Source organism: Culicoides brevitarsis, chromosome 3 (genome assembly GCF_036172545.1).
Source record: "Culicoides brevitarsis isolate CSIRO-B50_1 chromosome 3, AGI_CSIRO_Cbre_v1, whole genome shotgun sequence".
Lineage (NCBI taxonomy): Eukaryota > Metazoa > Arthropoda > Insecta > Diptera > Ceratopogonidae > Culicoides > Culicoides brevitarsis.
Genome location: NC_087087.1, coordinates 8,952,612 through 8,970,326, shown reverse-complemented (window position 1 = coordinate 8,970,326; position 17,715 = coordinate 8,952,612). Strand labels below are relative to the sequence as shown.

At 30.5% G+C, this 17,715-nt stretch overlaps 2 protein-coding genes across 6 annotated transcripts in view; one reads left to right on the top strand and one right to left on the bottom strand.

Annotated features, from left to right (window-relative positions):
• The window catches only part of LOC134835793 (uncharacterized), an 89,754-nt gene extending 82,803 nt beyond the window's left edge, over positions 1-6,951 (top strand). For both annotated transcript variants that reach the window (XM_063850759.1, XM_063850757.1), the window contains exons 4-8: positions 282-631; positions 696-1,346; positions 1,400-1,697; positions 2,717-4,502; positions 5,763-6,951. In XM_063850759.1, coding sequence (XP_063706829.1) covers positions 282-631; positions 696-1,346; positions 1,400-1,697; positions 2,717-4,502; positions 5,763-6,862 — 4,185 coding nt within the window. In that variant the 3' untranslated portion in view covers positions 6,863-6,951. The remainder of the gene's footprint in view (positions 1-281; positions 632-695; positions 1,347-1,399; positions 1,698-2,716; positions 4,503-5,762) is intronic.
• Positions 6,919-17,709, bottom strand: LOC134835794 (WD repeat-containing protein 44). 4 transcript variants are annotated; one of them, XM_063850760.1, is made up of 10 exons: positions 17,529-17,709; positions 16,713-17,013; positions 12,815-13,046; positions 11,602-12,478; positions 11,340-11,546; positions 10,042-10,217; positions 8,832-9,956; positions 7,977-8,191; positions 7,787-7,918; positions 6,919-7,478 (listed from the first exon to the last, which is right to left on the bottom strand). In XM_063850760.1, exons 1-10 carry the CDS (start codon positions 17,606-17,608, stop codon positions 7,332-7,334), a joined length of 3,492 nt encoding a protein of 1,163 aa, XP_063706830.1. In that variant the 5' UTR covers positions 17,609-17,709; the 3' UTR covers positions 6,919-7,331. The 4 variants fall into 4 exon arrangements, with proteins under 4 accessions (XP_063706830.1, XP_063706832.1, XP_063706831.1 ...); XM_063850762.1 differs by having other exon boundaries at positions 10,102-10,217; XM_063850761.1 differs by having other exon boundaries at positions 16,722-17,013.
• Between the last annotated feature and the right edge of the window lie 6 nt (positions 17,710-17,715).

Here is a 17,715-nt window from a genome sequence, read left to right as displayed (position 1 = left end):
TTTTTAACTATTTTTTAATTATTAATTAATTTTTTAAAATTATTTTTATTTATTTTTTAATTATGTTTTTGTAAATTTTGAATTATTTTATAATAACTTTTAGTTATTTTTTAAATTATTTAATATTTTTTAACTTTTTAAAAGGCAAAAATATTATTTAAATTTAATAAAATTTTTAAAATATTTTTTAATTTTTTAAATTATTTTTTAAAAATATTTTTAATTATTTTTTATTTTTAATTTTTATTTTTTTTATAATATTTTTTTTTTTTTCGTTACAGAAAATTGAAACTGCCAACGAAACCAATGAAAAATTCGTTAATGACACAAAAATTCAAATCCACGAACACTTCAACTACCTCCATGGCAAACTTCAAATTGAAGAAGACGAATTAATGCAACAATTGGACACGATGAAAACCAAAGCTGAGACCAAAACGGGCGAAGTTAAGACCGTTTTCGACAAAATCATGAAAGAAATCAACAAGAAAATGCAGGATTTGGCCTCTTTCAGTCCCAGCAAGGAAAGTTATTGGAAGGTAGCGTTACATGTGAACCTCAGCGAATGCAAGAAACTTCTTTCAAAGGTGCCTGAAGAGATTTCTTTTGATTTTGACAAAAATCCATACACGTAAGTATTGATTTTTTATAATTTGTGAACGATTTTTAAGTAAATTTGATTAAATTTTTCGTAGATTCATCAAAAATGACAATCACAAGCCCTCCGAACTTCAATTTTGTGACACTTTTGGTCGTTTCGAGATCAAATCTTACCTCAACCAGCAATCCTCACGTCGTTCATCCATCGAAGGTCCCACTCCCGTTACTCAAAGTGCGTCGTACAAGCTCCCACGATTGCCGCATAACCTCATGAGTCGTCAACTTTCATCGATTTTAGCCAGAAAATCATCAAGTTCTTCGATTTTATCGTTCCAAGAAGTCTCCTCCGACTACAAACTCGTGAAATTAGTGAATTTTATATCGCTTGAACAAATGTACGTCATTCCGATGGAGAAATTTCGCATATGGACTGAGCTCACGAACGATTTGAAAAGAGCGGGAAGCAAACAACGTGCCACAGAAATCGAAATTAACGGTCTTTACCTCGTAAAATCCAATCGAGAATGGCACAGAGGTCGCGTTTTGTCGACAGAGCAAGAAAATCAAGTCTCCGTTTATCTCGTGGACATTGGAGAAACCGTCAAATGTCGTCCAAAAGAGGTTTATGTGATACCGGAAGCTTTTTCAGACAATTCTGACTTCTTGATGCGAGTTGCAATGATGGGAATCGGTCCAATGGATAATTTTACTGAGTTGGAATTGTTCATCGATATCGTTCTCATGAAGTAAGTAACGAATTTCACTGAAAATTTAGTAAAATTGAAATTTATTCTTGTAGTCACGAAGCAATGATGTACATTTTTTACGAGGAAAATGGAACAACTTACGTGGATTTCATCCCGAAACATGAACCGTGCTCCATTCGCAGTACCTTGGTGAGATTTGGATATGCGGAGAAGCTGGAAGTTAAGAAAAGATCGTCAACAACAATCACGAGTGTTACTAAAAAGGTTGAAAAACAGTTGGAAATGATGCGTAAAGATGCTTTGTCGTTCGTTAAGATGATACCACGTGATGATGTCTTTAATGCAAAGATCATGAATGTTGTGTCGCCGTTCGAGATTTACTTGATAGACGTAAGTTTTTCATTTTTTTTTTTAATTTTGATCCACAATGATGAATTTCTAAAAAATTTTAATTAAAAAAATATTTTTTTTTAAATAATTTTCATTTCTGATTGAAAATTTTCATCAAATCCAATTTTTTGAAAAACAAAATTTAATAAAAATTTCAACTTTTTTATGTTTTAAAAAAAAATTCAAAAAAATTTTAACGGACATTTTTTGGATTGACATTTTTAAACTTTTCACTAAATTTTGTCAGAAATAGTAAATTTTTTTAATAATTTTTTTTTTCTTTTATTTTTTAACACATTTTTGATTTTTGATGAAGATGTTTGATAAAAATTTTTAAATTATCTTTTAATGGCAATTTTGTTAAATTGGCATCTACGAATTTGCTGTTCAATCATGTCATAAAGTAGTTAAAATCTTTAAAAAAAATAATTTTTTCATACAGGTGAAAGTTATCAACAATTTTCATTTAATATGAATGGAAAAAAATATTGTTTGAATTAGCAAAAAAGCGATTCTCAAATTTTCAATAAAAATTTATGAACTGACTTTTCAAATTTCGATCCAAATTTGAAATTTTTAATAAAACTGTCTCAATTTTAATAGGTTTTCATATATTTTTAGACCTTTTAATAATTCTATTGTGGAAATTTTTGAAAAAAATATTTAAATTTAGTAAAAAAATCCACATTGAAATTTTTTGAATTAATATTTAAATTTTTTTTTATCAAAAAAAATTGTCAAAAATAATTAAATTACGAAGATTTAATAATTTTTCACATATTTGTATAAAAAATTAAAAATTTCAGGAATTGAATTAGAGGAAAAGCGATTTTCAAATTTTTAACGGAATTGACATAACCAAATTTTTAAGAAAAATTGACAAATTTTAAACAAAAAACAAAATTTTTACATTAATTTCAACATTTTTTAAAAATTTCCTCAAAAATGAAGAAAACTATTTTCAAAAATTTCATCTTGACTTGAAACAAAAAGTAACCCAAAATATTTTTTCTTTACAGTACGCATCTTACCCTGAACTCCGTGACCTCGAGCAAGACATGGCAAACTTTTACAAAGTCGACAATTTCAACTTTTTCATTCCTTGGATGGGTCGTTGTTGCGCCGTTTTCTACAAAGACACGTATCGCCGCGGAAAAGTCATCAAAGACTTGACCAACGGCAAATTCGAAGTATTTCTCGTGGATTACGGCATAAAAATCCAAACAAACTTCCAAAGCATGAAGCACTTGACTGAAGAATTCTACAAACGTCCCGTTTCTTATTGCTGCGCCTTGAAAGACGTTCGTCCCATCAACGATGAAGTCAAATGGAGCAACAGTTCTTGCAATTTGCTTAAAACTCTACTCGGACATTCAGTTGGCAAATACGAAGTGACGATCCATTCACGTTTAAAGGACAAATTTGAAGTCACAATCCGGCGACTTGTGGGCGGCATCGACGGAAATACCATTTATTGCGTAAACACGCAACTCGTAACTGGCGAAGCGGCGATTTCGTGCGGGCCCGAAAGTCAAATTGAGACAAAAACGGAGATTACGGATGATGTTGTGTCGAATTTTGATGCCATGTCAGAGTCTAAAGAGCAAAAACGTCACAAAACGTACGGGGATTTTTGTGTTGTGACTTTTGTGAAGAGCCCGAGCGAGTTTTACATCCGTTTGGAGAAGGAAAGACACAATTTGAAAGACTTGGAGATGAAAATTCAAGAGTTGATGGACCTCGAGGACTGTCAAATTGTGCGCGGAATGGATTGTGTGCCTCTTTTGAATGAAGGTTATTGCTTGGTTCGTGCCTCAATCGCGAATTATTCACGTTTTTGGATGCGCGGTGTCATTAAAAATGTCTCCGATGACAAATTTTCCGTTTTTTTGCGGGATCATGGAGTCACAGTTGATGTCACAGCCGACGAATTGGCTCAAATTCCGCATGAAATCCAAATGTACGAAGATGCGGCGCAAAAATGTCGTCTCGCAGGCTTGAAACCTGTCGCTGGATTACCGAGTTGGACTCAAACTGGCATCGAATTGTTCAAAAATATGGTTTGCAAGTTCGATCGAGTCTGTGTGAAGATGCAAGGTGAGCCCAAAGATGACGACGATGCTTTCCCGGTTGTCTTGTACGGCGTCAAAGTTGTCAGTGATGATGCCCTGGCGCCCGAAAAGCACATTTGGACCCAAATTAACGAGAATATGGTGAAAAATGGCGTTGCCCATTGCGTAAATTTTGCTCATACAATCGACTCGGACCTCGATGAGACCTCAGAAGCCCGAAAAATTCATCAAGAAATGTTCAAAGATGTCATCGTCGACGTAACTGCTCAAAAATCTGATCTCCATGATGCTATTCCGACTTCTTCGATCTACATCGAGACAGAACCCAAACAAATCGATCATTGGGAACCAGCACGAGAGCTTCGCAAATCCCTGTTCTCGTGCACGCCAACTTATGTCGATGCGGATTTGAACATTTACATCCAAGATAATGAATTTAAGAACGATATTGCCGCCATGAAAGCTGAAATTAACAGAGTTGTTCGCGAAATTGGCGAAGAAAATTTTAAACGGTTGCCGTGTGATGTCAATGGATTGCCGTGTCTCGTAAAATATCACGTCGATAAGATGTTTTATCGCGGAAAGATTTTGAAACGCGACACGAGAACCGATACGTACGAAGTTGAATTCGTAGATTATGGAAATAAGGAGGTTGAAATTCTCGAAAGTGAGATTTGTATTGATGTTGTAGCGTACAATTTGCCCATTTATGTGCACAAAGTGAAGTTATATGGTAAGAAATTTAATTTTTATGTTGAAATATGACAGATGTCAAAAATTTTATGATAAAAAGTTGATTTTGATATTTTATGATTTTAAAAAATATTTTTTCAACATAAATCGATTCAAAAATGATAATTTTAAAAAAAATTTGACATCTGTCATAAATTTGACATTTTGAAAAATTGACAGATGTCAACAATTTTTTAAATTTATTATTTTTGAAAAATTAAAAATTCTTAAAGCGGAATATTCTAAAATATTATCTAAAATTTCATTAAGAATGGAGATTTTACTACAATTATTGATCTCTAATGGATTTGACATTTGATAACTAAATGACAAATGTAAAAAAAAAAAAATTAATTTATTTCTCAAGAAATTTTATGTTTTTAAATGATTTTTTGTACTAAAATTGACACAAAATTAAAAAAATGTTTCAAATAAAGATTTTACTAAAAAAAATTTTTTGACATCTGTCATGGATTTGACATTTAAAATAACGTTAACTCTCAAAACCTTAAATCGTATTTTCCAACAAAAATCACATAAAAAATATTTTTTAAAATATGCCAAAAATGAAGTTTTATAAAAAAAAATTGACATTTATGTAAACTTGTCTTTTGACAACTGTCAAAAAAATTAAAAATGTTAATTTTTGAGAATCTTTTACTTCAAATATTAATTTTTTAAAAACTTTCCTTCAAAAGTTTACAAAAATGCTTCAAAAATGAATATTTTTACAAAAATTTTGACATCAATTGAAATTTGACAAAATAGCAAATGTCAAATTATTTGTAAATTTTTCTGTTTTCAACAATCTAATGTTCTAAAATTGAATTTTTTTTAAAAATTTCCTCAAATATAAAAATTTAGAGAACTGTCAAAAATACAATACTTCAAAAAATGACAGATGTCAAAAAAAATTTGAAGTTTCTTAAAATTTTTGAAAATATTAAAATTTTTTGAAGAATTTGTTCAAAAAAGTTTGTAAAAAATATTCCACAGAAGTTAGTATTTTATAAAAAGATTTGACATTTTTTGAAATTTGACTTTTGACAAAATGACAGCTGTCAAAAAAAATTTAAAATATTAATTTTTGATAATTTTTAAGTGTAAAATAGTAAATATTTTAATAAATTTTAATATAAATTATACAAAAATAAAAATGTTATCAAAAAACTTGACATCTCTCGTAAATTAAAATATTGACAGATGTCAAAAATTCTAAAAACTGTCAAATTAATTAAAAAAAATAAATTTTTCTTTTCAGGAATCATTCCAAAGGAAAACTCTTGGAGCACCGAAGCCTGTGATAGAGTCCATTATCTGGTTGTCGACAAAGCTTGTAACATCGCCATCGAAAATCAGGAAGACAGTAACGGAAATATAATCGAACCCGACGATTTCAAATGGTGTCGCATCCAAACGTACCTCGATAACGTCAACATCGCCAACTATTTAGTCGAAAACAATTATGCCGTGCGTTCAACTGCCTTCATTGATCCTCACGTCAAAGTTGACCCATATTACGAACCAATCGAGTTGAATTTGTACAACAACTCCGTGAACGACTCAAAAATTTCAATTGACGCAAACGGCGTTCAAATAATCGAAGAATTTGTGCCAACTGACGGCTTGGATATCAGTCGTTTCGAACATTTATCCGTCGAATCTTTCAATCCGCAAGAGACTTCGAGTCGTTTTGACCCGTTTGAACCACGTTCGCCATCTGCGATGATTCCCGCTACGAAAAATGAGATTCGTAGCTTTCCCCCGTTCGATCGCACGCACTTGCCCGACAAATTTTACGGCATCGTACTGCAAATAACGGGTCCGCGCACGCTGGAAATTCAACCGAGCATCAATTCAAGTCGGAATTATCGGGCGATTTCACGTGCTTTGGAATCAATTACGCTCCGGAAGCCACTGAAAACGATTTTTTTAAGAGCGCCGTGTCTCGCCACGTGTCAAGCACGTCAAACTTCGGGCCGTGCGATCATCAGTGAAGTCAATGAATACGAAAAAACAGCGGAAATTCACTTTATTGACTTTTTAAAGACTGAAACACTTCCGTTTGAGAAGCTTTTTGAATGCCCGGAGGAATTGCAGCGCATTCCCGTGCTCTGGGTGAGTGCAGAAATCTCGAATTTGAAGCCAAATCGCCATATGCGCCCCAAAGATTTGATGAAAAAGATGAGCGAGACCCTCACAGAGCGTTATGTGTACTGTGTCGTCAAGCGGATCAACACTGTGGACCCCAATGAACCGATAGAAATGGAAATTTACGACTCGGAGAAGAGCGATAGACTTGCTTACGAGTCGCTGATCAACGAAAAATACTTTATGCTCAAATCTCATGACAATTACTGATTTTTTTTACGTCTTAATGTGAATTTTTGATATTAAAATGACAAAAAATTAAATTTTTAATTTTTTTTTTATTAAATTTGAGGCAATTAATTCATATTTAATGCTTTTACGTTACACATCTTTTATATTTTCTACCTATTTTTATCAACAATGGAGCATTTCTGGACATAAATAATTAAAAACTCTTTCAAACTTTTTTTTTAAATAAATATTTTGATAAATATGTGACAAAAAATTAAATTAAACCCAAAAAAAAAATTCAATTCAAAAATTTTCAAAAAAAAAATGTTAAAAATGCGTTTCAAAAACGCAAAATTGGAAATGCTTCGGTTACTTCAGTTAAAAATTTTTCTCAAACAAAATCCAAAATCGGTAATTAATTTGTGCTTGGTGAACGTAAAACCATCCCGTGAATGACTAAAAACTATTAAATTATTTTAATAAAAACATTTTTTTCATCGTATGGCTTCTATTCTTGCAACGCTGTGAATGGTAAACTGCTGTGTTTGGGCTTCATGCGATTCACGAAGACTTTGATGCAGCCCGTGAAGTCTGCCGAGACTAGAACGTGCCCGCCACAACCTTTTCTGCGTTGTTCCACGAGAGGATCGGGGGGCTGAAAAGGAAAGAATTGAAGAAAAAGGTCAGATTTTGATCGAAAAAGTATTTTAGGTTAGGTTTGAATTAGCAAAATGGCGATTTTCAAATTTCGAATTAATTGCTTCTAAAATATTTAAAGTAAAGATATCAAAAAATTGAAAAAAAATCGAATGTTGTCTAAAAATTAAATTTTTTTTAGAAAAATTTGAAATTTTGCGAAAAGAATCGCAAACTTTTGAATTTATTTGACAAAAACAGATTTTTGAGGTTAGATTCACGAATTTTTAATTATTCAAAAAAAAAAATATTTAAAAATTTTCTTACACAATCGGGTGGTAATTCATCTTCCACTTCTGGCTTAATAATTAATTCTGGATGCGGAGCGAAAATTGCACAAGTCACAGTGGCATTATGGGCCTTTATGCCTTCCCAGAAATCGCTGCGATCGCGTCGTGTCTGTTAAAAAAAACTCATAAATACTTGATTTAAAGTTTAAAAATATAAAAAAAATTACCGAGCTTAATTTTGCATAATCATGATTCGTCTTCCAAATGTAAATATTTTGATTTTCTGAACCAGCAACGATAAATTTGCCATCGTGACTGAAGGAGGCTTTGATCTGCTGCGAGACATTCACGTAACCTTTGTATTTACAACTTAAATTTAAATCACGTAGGTCGTACAAACGTATCCGAGAGTCATTCGATGTTACGAGGATTTTGTCTTCGCCTGAAATTTGAAAAAAAAAAATTTAAAAATGAAAAAAATTTTTTTTTTAATTTTTAAAAGTAAAAATTTTAATTTAAAAAAAATTAATTTAAATTAATTAAAATAAATCATTTGAAAATAAAAAAAAAATAATTTTAAATAATTTAAAAAAAATAAATTAAAATCAAAAATAAATTAAAATAATACCTATTTAATTAATTCTATGTTGATATAAATTTAATTGAATTTTTCAAGATTATTTTAAAATATTATTTTTTAAATTAAAAAATTCAAAATAATATTAAATTAAATAATTTATTTTAAATTAAATTAATAAAAAATTTACTAAAAATTAGTTAATTAATTTAAAATTGATTAAAAATTATTTTAAAAAATAAACCAACAAAAATTAATTTATTATAAAAATCAATTAAAATATTTCAAAATTATCAATTTACAAAAAATAATTAATTTTTTAAAAAAATATATTTTTTTACAACTTTAAATTTTATTAGGTATAATTATTTTTTTTTATTATTATTTTTGTATTTTAAAAAAAATAAAATTAGGTAATTCAAAAAATTAAAGATATTTTAAAATTAAATAAAAATTAAATTAAAAAAATATTTTAAAATAAAAATTTTATACAAAAAAAAATTACCTGGCATAGGTTCAATTCCGCTAATTTTCTTGCCGGTAGCATTTTTACCGCGTGTCGATCTCACATGAATTTGCGTGTGATATTTTAATTGATCTGTATTATAAAACAAACATCTTCCATCGTACGATCCAACAACGGCAAATTTCCCATTTTGACAGAAATTCGCCGCTGTAATGAGTTTCGACTGTCCATCAACCTCATTCCACAAAGCAACCTTCTTATCAGGAATATTCCAAAGTCTCAGTTTGCCATCGAGACTTCCGCTGAGGAAATATCGATCGTCTCGCGGATGAAATGCGATTGCCGTGACAAAATCAATGTGCTGGAAGCAACAAAGGCATTCGCGACGCGAAATGTGCCACAAACGCACCGTTTTATCCATCGAACTTGAGAGCACAAAATAATTTTTGGACCACGAGACATCCAACAAGTCACTCGTGTGTCCCGTGTAATTGCAAAAGGACTTTGGCATGAAGGGTCCCGTGCATTTTTCGGCAGCAGCTTGCATCGCGATCGCCTCGTCAGCCGAATGGTGCGAAACGAGGCTTTCTTGCGACGGCGTCGGGCTTGAACGCGTTTCCGTGCTGTATTTTGTTCGCATGTCTTGGAAAAAGGGATAAGCGTCTTTTAGCACCCAAATTCGCAAAACACGATCCTGCCCTGCGGTTGCCAATAATCTGCCGCATGGGCTGAATTTCATGCACCAAACAGCTCCTTGATGCTCGCCGGACAAATCTTGCACATGTTGGATCTTCGTAAACTCATAAGGACCCTTATTTGTGCTCGATGCCTTAATTTTGATATTTTGCTCGGGATTTACGAGATCCACGGTTTCGGCGACGTCTTCTTTGTGACGCGCATGTGACACTTCCGAAGCAATACTTTTAGCTTTATCCACGGTTGAGCGGAAAAATCGCTTAATTTTGGCGGTTTTGCGTTTAATGGCGGTACTTTCTTCCTCGTTTTCGCCTTCTTCCTCTTCGACAGGTGCCTCGGAGCCGGGAGCGACGACAGATTCGTCATCCGATTCGCGAATGTGACTCGTGAGACGCATAATGTGCAACGAAAGCGGATTGATGTACTGCGGCATGTTGTCCTCCACAGCTGAGAGCGGGAAATTTTCACCTAAAGCGGTGAAGGAAAGCAGGAAACGAAAAAAAATAAAAACCAAAAACAAACAAAATGAATAAATTTCAACGTTTTACACTACCAGTATCTAAATTTTTAACAGGAACTTGAGATAATATTTCTATATCAGATAAAGGTTTACCGGAATCTGTTCGTGTTCTCACGTAAACGTTCAATTGTTTCAGAAGTTCTTCGTCGCCCGCTGACTTGCGGCGATCCGTGAGCGGTTTGCCGCCTTTGCTTGCGTCGGATGTGTATCTGTAAAAAGAAAAATAAATTAAATTGCAAGATTTAAACTTTTATGACCTTTAAAAAAAATTTAAAAAAATAAATTTATAAATTTTTAAAAAATTAATAAGGCCGCTCCAAATTTTTTATGAACTTTTTGTCCCAAAAATTTTTTTTTTTAAATGCCCCCAGGCACAAAAAAAAATTTGAAATACTTTTTCATACAAAATGAAAAATATTGCTCGAATTTTTTACCGTTGATCAATATTTTCGTTGACTTTAAAGTATCTAATTGAACATTTTTTATTTAAAATTGATTTTAGAGCAATTCAACTAAAAAATTGAAAAATAATTTTTCATAAAAAAACTTTTAAAAAAATTTTTCAATCATAAGTTTAATGATTTTTGAAAAATATTTTTTTAGAAGAAAATTCTTGTAAAAATATCATTTTCAATACAACAGTTTAGAAAAATCCAAAAATTTAAAAAAAAAAATTTTAATTTTTTTTATTCGAAAAAGCAAATGTTATCAAAAATTATTTTAAAAAAGACTTAATATTCACGGATGAAAAAAAAATTGGGCCAAAATCCTCTTATCATGAGGGCTCATGTACCCATTTTTGAAAATTGAGTTAGATCACCGTTCTCCGTCTCAAATTGAAAAATTTTGTTTTTTTTTCCAAATTTTGCGTTTTTGATGTAAATTAATGCTCCTTTTTAATTATTTTTGTTCAAAAAAATTTTTTTTTTATTATTTTTTTTCTGAAATTTTTATTTTTATTCAATAAATTTTTATATTTTATCGTAATTTTTTTGGCTCATAATTTATTTTCATTCCTTAAATTTTTTTTTTTAATTTTTAAAAATTTTTTGAAAATTCCTTCAAAAATTATTTTTAAAAATTTTTTTAATTAAATTTTCATTTTTTTTTCACTTAAAAATTTTATTTTAAAAAAATTAAGTAAAAATTATTAAAAATGTTCAAGATCAATAAGTTTTTGCATATTTTGAGACATTTTTAAAACTTTTGATTTTTTTTAAATTTATTCGAAAGATTTTTTGTCTTATTAAAAATACTATTTTTGACCCGAAATTTGAAAATTTTTTAAGATTTATTTTTAAAAATTATTAAAAACTTGTATAAAATCTCACCTTGGCCCATTTCCCAAGCTATTAGATCCCGTGCTGGCAAACTGCGCACGCTTCGCCGGATCAATATCACACAAATCCGCACGAATTCGTTCCATTTCACTCTGTGACGGGCCCTCTGCTTTGTTGAATTCGCCGTCCTGCGGCTTCACAACGTACTTTCCGTATGTCGCCTTGAAAATATCCAATCCTTCACTCGGATCAATGGCACTAAAACAGAAAAAAATTATTATTTTTGACAAAATTTCTTAAAAACCAAGTTTACCTGACTCTGGCTGGCGCCGAATTACTTTTCGCACTATTCGATGGACTCGGTTTCGTCGGATAACGCGGCATTTCCTTTGGCTGCTGTTGCCCAATTGCCACGGAATTCGTTGAATTGCCCAACGAATGTGAGATTCTCGCGATTGAGCCTTGTTTAAAAGCGGCAAACGATCCCGGATTCGGCGTAGAAGTCGCCGCTTTCGCGAACGAGTTTTCAAGTTCTCGCTGAATGGCGTCAATCGTGCCCGGACTACATGGGATCGCTTGTGCGGCGTTATCTGTCTCGGTTTTTGTGCTCGTTGTTGTCGTTTGCGGCGTCGTTTCGGGCAAAGATTCGGTATTTTGTGTCGGCGGAGGCATTACGAGCTTTAATTGTGTCGCGCTGTCACTTCGAACGACCTTTGGATGAACTTTTGGTAACGTGCTGACATTTTCCGTCGAACTAGACAAGGGTTTGTTGATACTTGATGCCAACTGATCCTTGTTTGCTGTCGTTCCGCGACGTTTTTGACGCGGCGGCGGAATTGGGCGATTCGTGATGATGCTGTCGGTTGTCTTGGAGTGCGCGAGTTTTGTGCTCGCGATGACATCGGGCTCCTGAAGCGGCATATTTGATGGGTATTCGTCGATTTCACTCTTGGGCGTTGCAGTTTTTGAGCGGATTTCTTCGCGAGAAGTTTGGGTACTGTCGGTGCTGCTTCGAGATGTGTCAGTTTTGCTCGAACTGCTTGTCGACGACGATGAGGCGGGTGTTCCGGATGCCGTGGTTGATGTACTTGTGGTTGTTGGCGTTGTCGATGAACACGCACCGAATGCGGGAATTTGACTTGTGCTGCTCGATAACGAGAGTTGGTTTGAATCGCGACCCACACTGAGAGCTGAAAAGAGAAAAAAATAATTTTTTTAATTTTTTATTTATTTTTTTTTTTTTATTTTGTTAATTTTTTTTTTTTTAATTTTTTATTTCATTTTTCTTTTTAATTTTTTTTATTTAATTTTTTTTTTTAATTATTTTTTAAAAATTTTTAATTTTTAATTTTTTTTTTTATTTTTTAATTTTTTTTTTTATTTTTTTAAATTTTTTTTTTTGTAATTTTTTTTTTAATTTTTAAATTTTTTTAAATTTTTTATTTTTTTTTTAAACATTTTTTTTTTTTTTTTTATTTTTTAATTTTTTAATTTTTTTAATTTTTTTTTTTTAATTTTAAACTTACATGATGGATCGACACTTCCAGAGAGAATTCTTCCGACGCGCCCGAGAGATGTCATGCTCTGAATGCTCATTGCGTCATTTTCGATAATGCGGAAGGGATGCGAGGACTTTGGCGGCGCAAAAACTCCTTCCACGGAACTATTTTGCGAATCGGGCGTCAATGTGTTGCCGACATTCTCTTCGTCGTCGTTCTGTAAGCAATGTCGCAACTCTTTGAATCTCTGACGACTCGTCTGTGGCAAAAAAATTTCAAAGGAGGAATTAATTTCTGGTTTTAACGAAGCGACAATGGAATGACGATTGTCAGAGAAAAAGAAGCGAATAGAAATAAATCGTTCAAAATTTATAATAGAGACAAAACACCTGAACTATATTTCATTACAACAACACTAAATAATAGGTGTACATGATAGATATTCAAAGCATAAGTGAGAGAGTTATCGTTTTCCAAATATAGAAACTTATCAATATTTTAATGGGTTGCGTTACAAGTTTATCGAACACAAAAAAAACATCAGAGTTGTGGGTTAACCGAATTTTGTAGGGTGTTTTGATATTTTTTGTTGTAATTTTACTGAATTTTTTTCAGTAATTACATTAATTTAAAATAAATTACATTAATTTTTTAAAATATTAATTCAATGAACAATTTTAAAAAAATTTAAATAAAATTTTTAAAAAAATTTAAATAAAATTTTTAAAAAAATTTAAATAAATTTTTTAAAAAAATTTAAATAAAATTTTTAAATAAATTTAAATAAAATTTTTAAAAAAATTTAAATAAAATTTTTAAATAAATTGCATTAAGGTTGATTAAATTTCTTATTAAAAACTTCAATTTTCAATTCAAACAAATTTTTTTTTTAATTTTAACTGAATTCCATCAAGATTGAAAATATTTCCAATTTTTAACCGTTTTTATACCGATTTGTAGCTTTTTAAATTCAAAAATTTGAATTGACTAAATTTAAATTAATTTTTTTTTTTTCTAAATAAATTTTATGCAAATAAAATATTTGAAAAAACAAATTTTTACCGATTCATAAGCTTATTAGCAGATTTTGGATTTTTGCTCAATTTATACCAAAAAATTTCTTTAATTTTTATTGAAATCAATAATTTTTCAAAGAAATTTTTCAATAATATCAGAGTTTCATCTAATTATTTTTTTACTCAACATTTGAATAACTTTCTTACCGATTCACAATCGGTAATATTACCAGATTTCTTAGTTTTTACAAATTTTATTATTTTCTTAATTTTTATTAAAAATTTTAATTTTTTTTTAAGAAATTTATTTTTTTTATTAATTTGTCATTTTTATCTGAATTTAGGATTTTTTATATGACAAATTTATATTTATTTTTTTTTCTTACCACATTTTTACCGATTTCGAACCGATTTTAATCAAAATTTTCGAATTTCATTAAAAAGTTTTTGCTTTTAATAATTTTTGAAGATTTTTAAAAAAAATTTTTTTGATTAATAATTATGAAATATTTATAATTTTTATCCAAATTTGAAACCTCGAAAGGAATTTTTTGCTAATTTTTAACCGATTCTATCAAATTAAAAATTTCAATCGGTTAATTAAAATTTTTCTTTGATATTCAAACGAAACCATCACTCAAAATTATCTTAATCCTTTTTGCATGTCAATTGAATTTCTGAAATTCCCCGACACTCATCCTCATATCATGAACTGTAAACCCACACAAAATATCTTTTTAAAGAAATTCACTGATAACATATCTTGAATTTTTTTCAACTGATCTCTGATAATCACCTTTTAGTTGTTTTTTTAACTTTTTTCCAATGAATCACTCTTTATTTCGAGTAGATTTCGAGTATTTATGGTGATTTTTTTATTGTTTCATTGAATGATAAGAACTTTTTTTTATTTTTCGAGCAATTTTTACCGACACTCGTGTTCGTTTTTGCACTCGGCACTGAACTAACCGATAAAACTTGGCAAAAACGCATATGAACTTGTAAAGCAATAAAAAAAAACTTTCACTTGTGTGCAATTCGAACAACGAAGAAAAAAACTTTAAAGAAAAAAGTGGTTAACAAAAGAAAAAAAAATTAGAATTGAATTGAATTTATTATCATCAACCGCTTCGAAAATTAAATTTAAGTCGGAAAAAAAGTAAATAATAAAAATTATTTATGGAATGCACGCATGAATAATAAAAAGTGAGTGAACCATAACCACCGACCAACCGAACCAACTAACAAGATAGAATAAATAAATGCGATTGTTTGTGAATTAAAACTTTTTTTTTGATGTAAAGTAATTTAATTTGTATTAATCAAACACAGTAAAGAGCGCGCGCCGCGAATTTCGATAAAACATACGGTAGTAAAATAATGATTTAAACGTCGTGTCATGCAAGAAAATTGAGTGATTGATGTGAAATGTAGAGTTAAGGTGAAAGGTAGGTAGATTGGAAATGCAAATATTGAAAGAGAAAAGTTTGAAAAATTGGCTTGAATGGTAGTCAAAAGTAATTTTCTCGCAGTTTCAAGGCTTTGAACTACTTTTTACGGTTCATTAAGATATTACAATTGATCAATATGACTTTTAAAATGATTTTTTTTATTTTTTCTTTTTAAAAAAATTTAGAAGTCATTTTTAGGGCTTCACAGATAAATATTTTTATAAAATTTTATTTTAATTTTTAATTTTATAATGCAAAAAAGTCAAATTTTAGTCAATTTTTGACTTGGATTATTTATTTTTTTCTAAAAAAAATAATTTCTTTAAAATTTCAAGTCTTTCATGAAGTTTTTAAAAATTTTTGGATCTTAAAAATGATTAAAAACAGAGACTTGGAAGGTCAAATTAAAAAAAAAATAGGAAAAAATTTCATATTTTTATTTTAGTTAAATATTTTAAATTAATTTTAATTAAAATTATTTTTTAATTAAAAAAAGACCTTTAGAGTGAAAAAATAAATCAAAATTAACTAAAACTTTGCATTTGAAAATTTTTTTTCTCAGCCTTTAATTTAAAATTTGAGGCTATATAAAGGCCTTTAAAATGATCGATGTCAAAATTTTGTACATCAAATGAGGAGATATTGGTCAAAAATCTACATTTTTAATTTTTTTTAAATTAAATTTTTAATTAATATTAATTTTAAAAAATATTTAAGAAAACTTAGGGCTTCAGAGCTCGAAATTCGCTCAAATTTTACTTTCAAGAAGTTTTTTTTTAACTTTTTAAGAATTTTTGACGAATTTTTGAATATTTAAAGAGTTTTTAAGGCATCATAAAGGCACAAATAATTAAATTTTTATAAATTTTCAAAGAGAAAAAAATTATTTTGTTACTTTTAAAAATTTTTTAAAGTATTCCAAAAGTCAAAATTTACCTAAAAACTGATAATTTATTTAAATATTGTCGCAGTTTAAGATAAAAATTTAATTTTAAGACTTTAAAAAATTTTTTATGGTTTAAAATTTTCAGTAATTTAAAATTTTTTTTATCATTTTTAACTTCGAGAGTCCTTAAAATTTCCAAAAATATTTTTTTAAGTCACTTTTATGCTCTTTAGAGTTTCAGAAAAACCTTTTTAATGTTTTTTTTCCATTAAATTTTTCACAAAAATCACTTTTTAATTCTTTTTAACTCATTTTAAACCCAAAATTTCCTTAAATTTGTCAAAAAATCACTTTTCAAGCCTTTTTCTTGCACTTTTCTTTCAATATTTGCCTTCAAAAATCTTTTAAGCAACTACATTTTCACTACAGAAGCAACTAATTACACTACTGAAGCTCAAATTTTAAGCAAGAACTGTTTTTTTACGACTTCACCAGCTACTTTTTTACTTTCTACGATCCCGTATTGGGCGTAAAGTGAGAGAGAAATTTACAAAAAATGCATTTTATCGTACAGTTCTTACGGTCTGCGGTTCCGCAAATTGAAAATCATCCTTATTGACGATCGTAATCGGGGTAGGCGGAATTGTTTGACCTGAAGGATTGTGAAGTTCTACCTTTGGGATTTTGTTATCTGTCGTTTCCTTAACGGTTCCCGTGGTCGTCACTGACGTCGATGACGACGACGACACGTTATCCAGCGCATCGGGCTTCGTTTCGGGAATTTTCGTCTCTGACGGGATTTGTTGCTGTGGCAAGACTGGAGGCGCCGCAATAAAGGTAAATGGCTCATCTTTCGTCTTCGGCGATCGTTTCCTGCAATAAAAAATGTCACAAATTGTCGTTAATGGAGGTCGCATAATTTTTTTTTCGCCTTAATTTAATTAGTGGTTTCGGTCCGCGCGACAATAAATGCTCGACTGAGTGCGCGACGACACCTTATCTCGCATGTAATTAAAGTGAATATCGATAAGAAAAGTTTTTTATCAATTTTTCCTGCTCGCAAATCGAATTGTTCGAGCGAATAATGTTCAATTACACACAGAAAAATCCTTGGCTCGCATGCACTTTATACGGCAATTCATTAGACAAGTCGCTGCAAATCGATCAATTAGTCATTGTTTACGATCGACGTCGTAATTTACATGAAACGAAACGAGTTTTCGTGCACCCAAAAGGTGATTGCATAATTCTTGCTTGTCCAGCTGTACGCGAAATGTACTTGCAACGCATGCATATCAACAAGAAAAGTGTCGAAGAAAGTCATGCACCGCCCTTTGATGCAATTTTTCCCTTTTTTTTTCACTGTTGCGATATACGGAGACACTCACTTGGACACTTTTGAGGAATTTGGGGTCGAATCTTCGGCATCGTAGAACTCTTCGCTACTGTCACTCGCATCGCTGGCCATTCTCGTGTCGCGAAAACTACTTTTTTCACTTGATTTCACGGGATTTTGTCTTAAATTTCGAGAAAAAGATGAGGAGTCGCTATGATATCAAACATTTTTTACACAAC

Coding starts and splice junctions, on each gene's coding strand:
- LOC134835794 (XM_063850760.1), bottom strand. CDS start 17,608: ATGGCCAGCGATGCGAGTGACAGTAGCGAAGAGTTCTACGATGCCGAA. Junction 12,479..12,814: donor TGGAAGTGTCGATCCATCAT/GTAAGTTTAAAA, acceptor TTCTCTTTTCAG/CTCTCAGTGTGGGTCGCGAT. Junction 8,192..8,831: donor CGGAATTGAACCTATGCCAG/GTAATTTTTTTT, acceptor TTCAAATTTCAG/GCGAAGACAAAATCCTCGTA.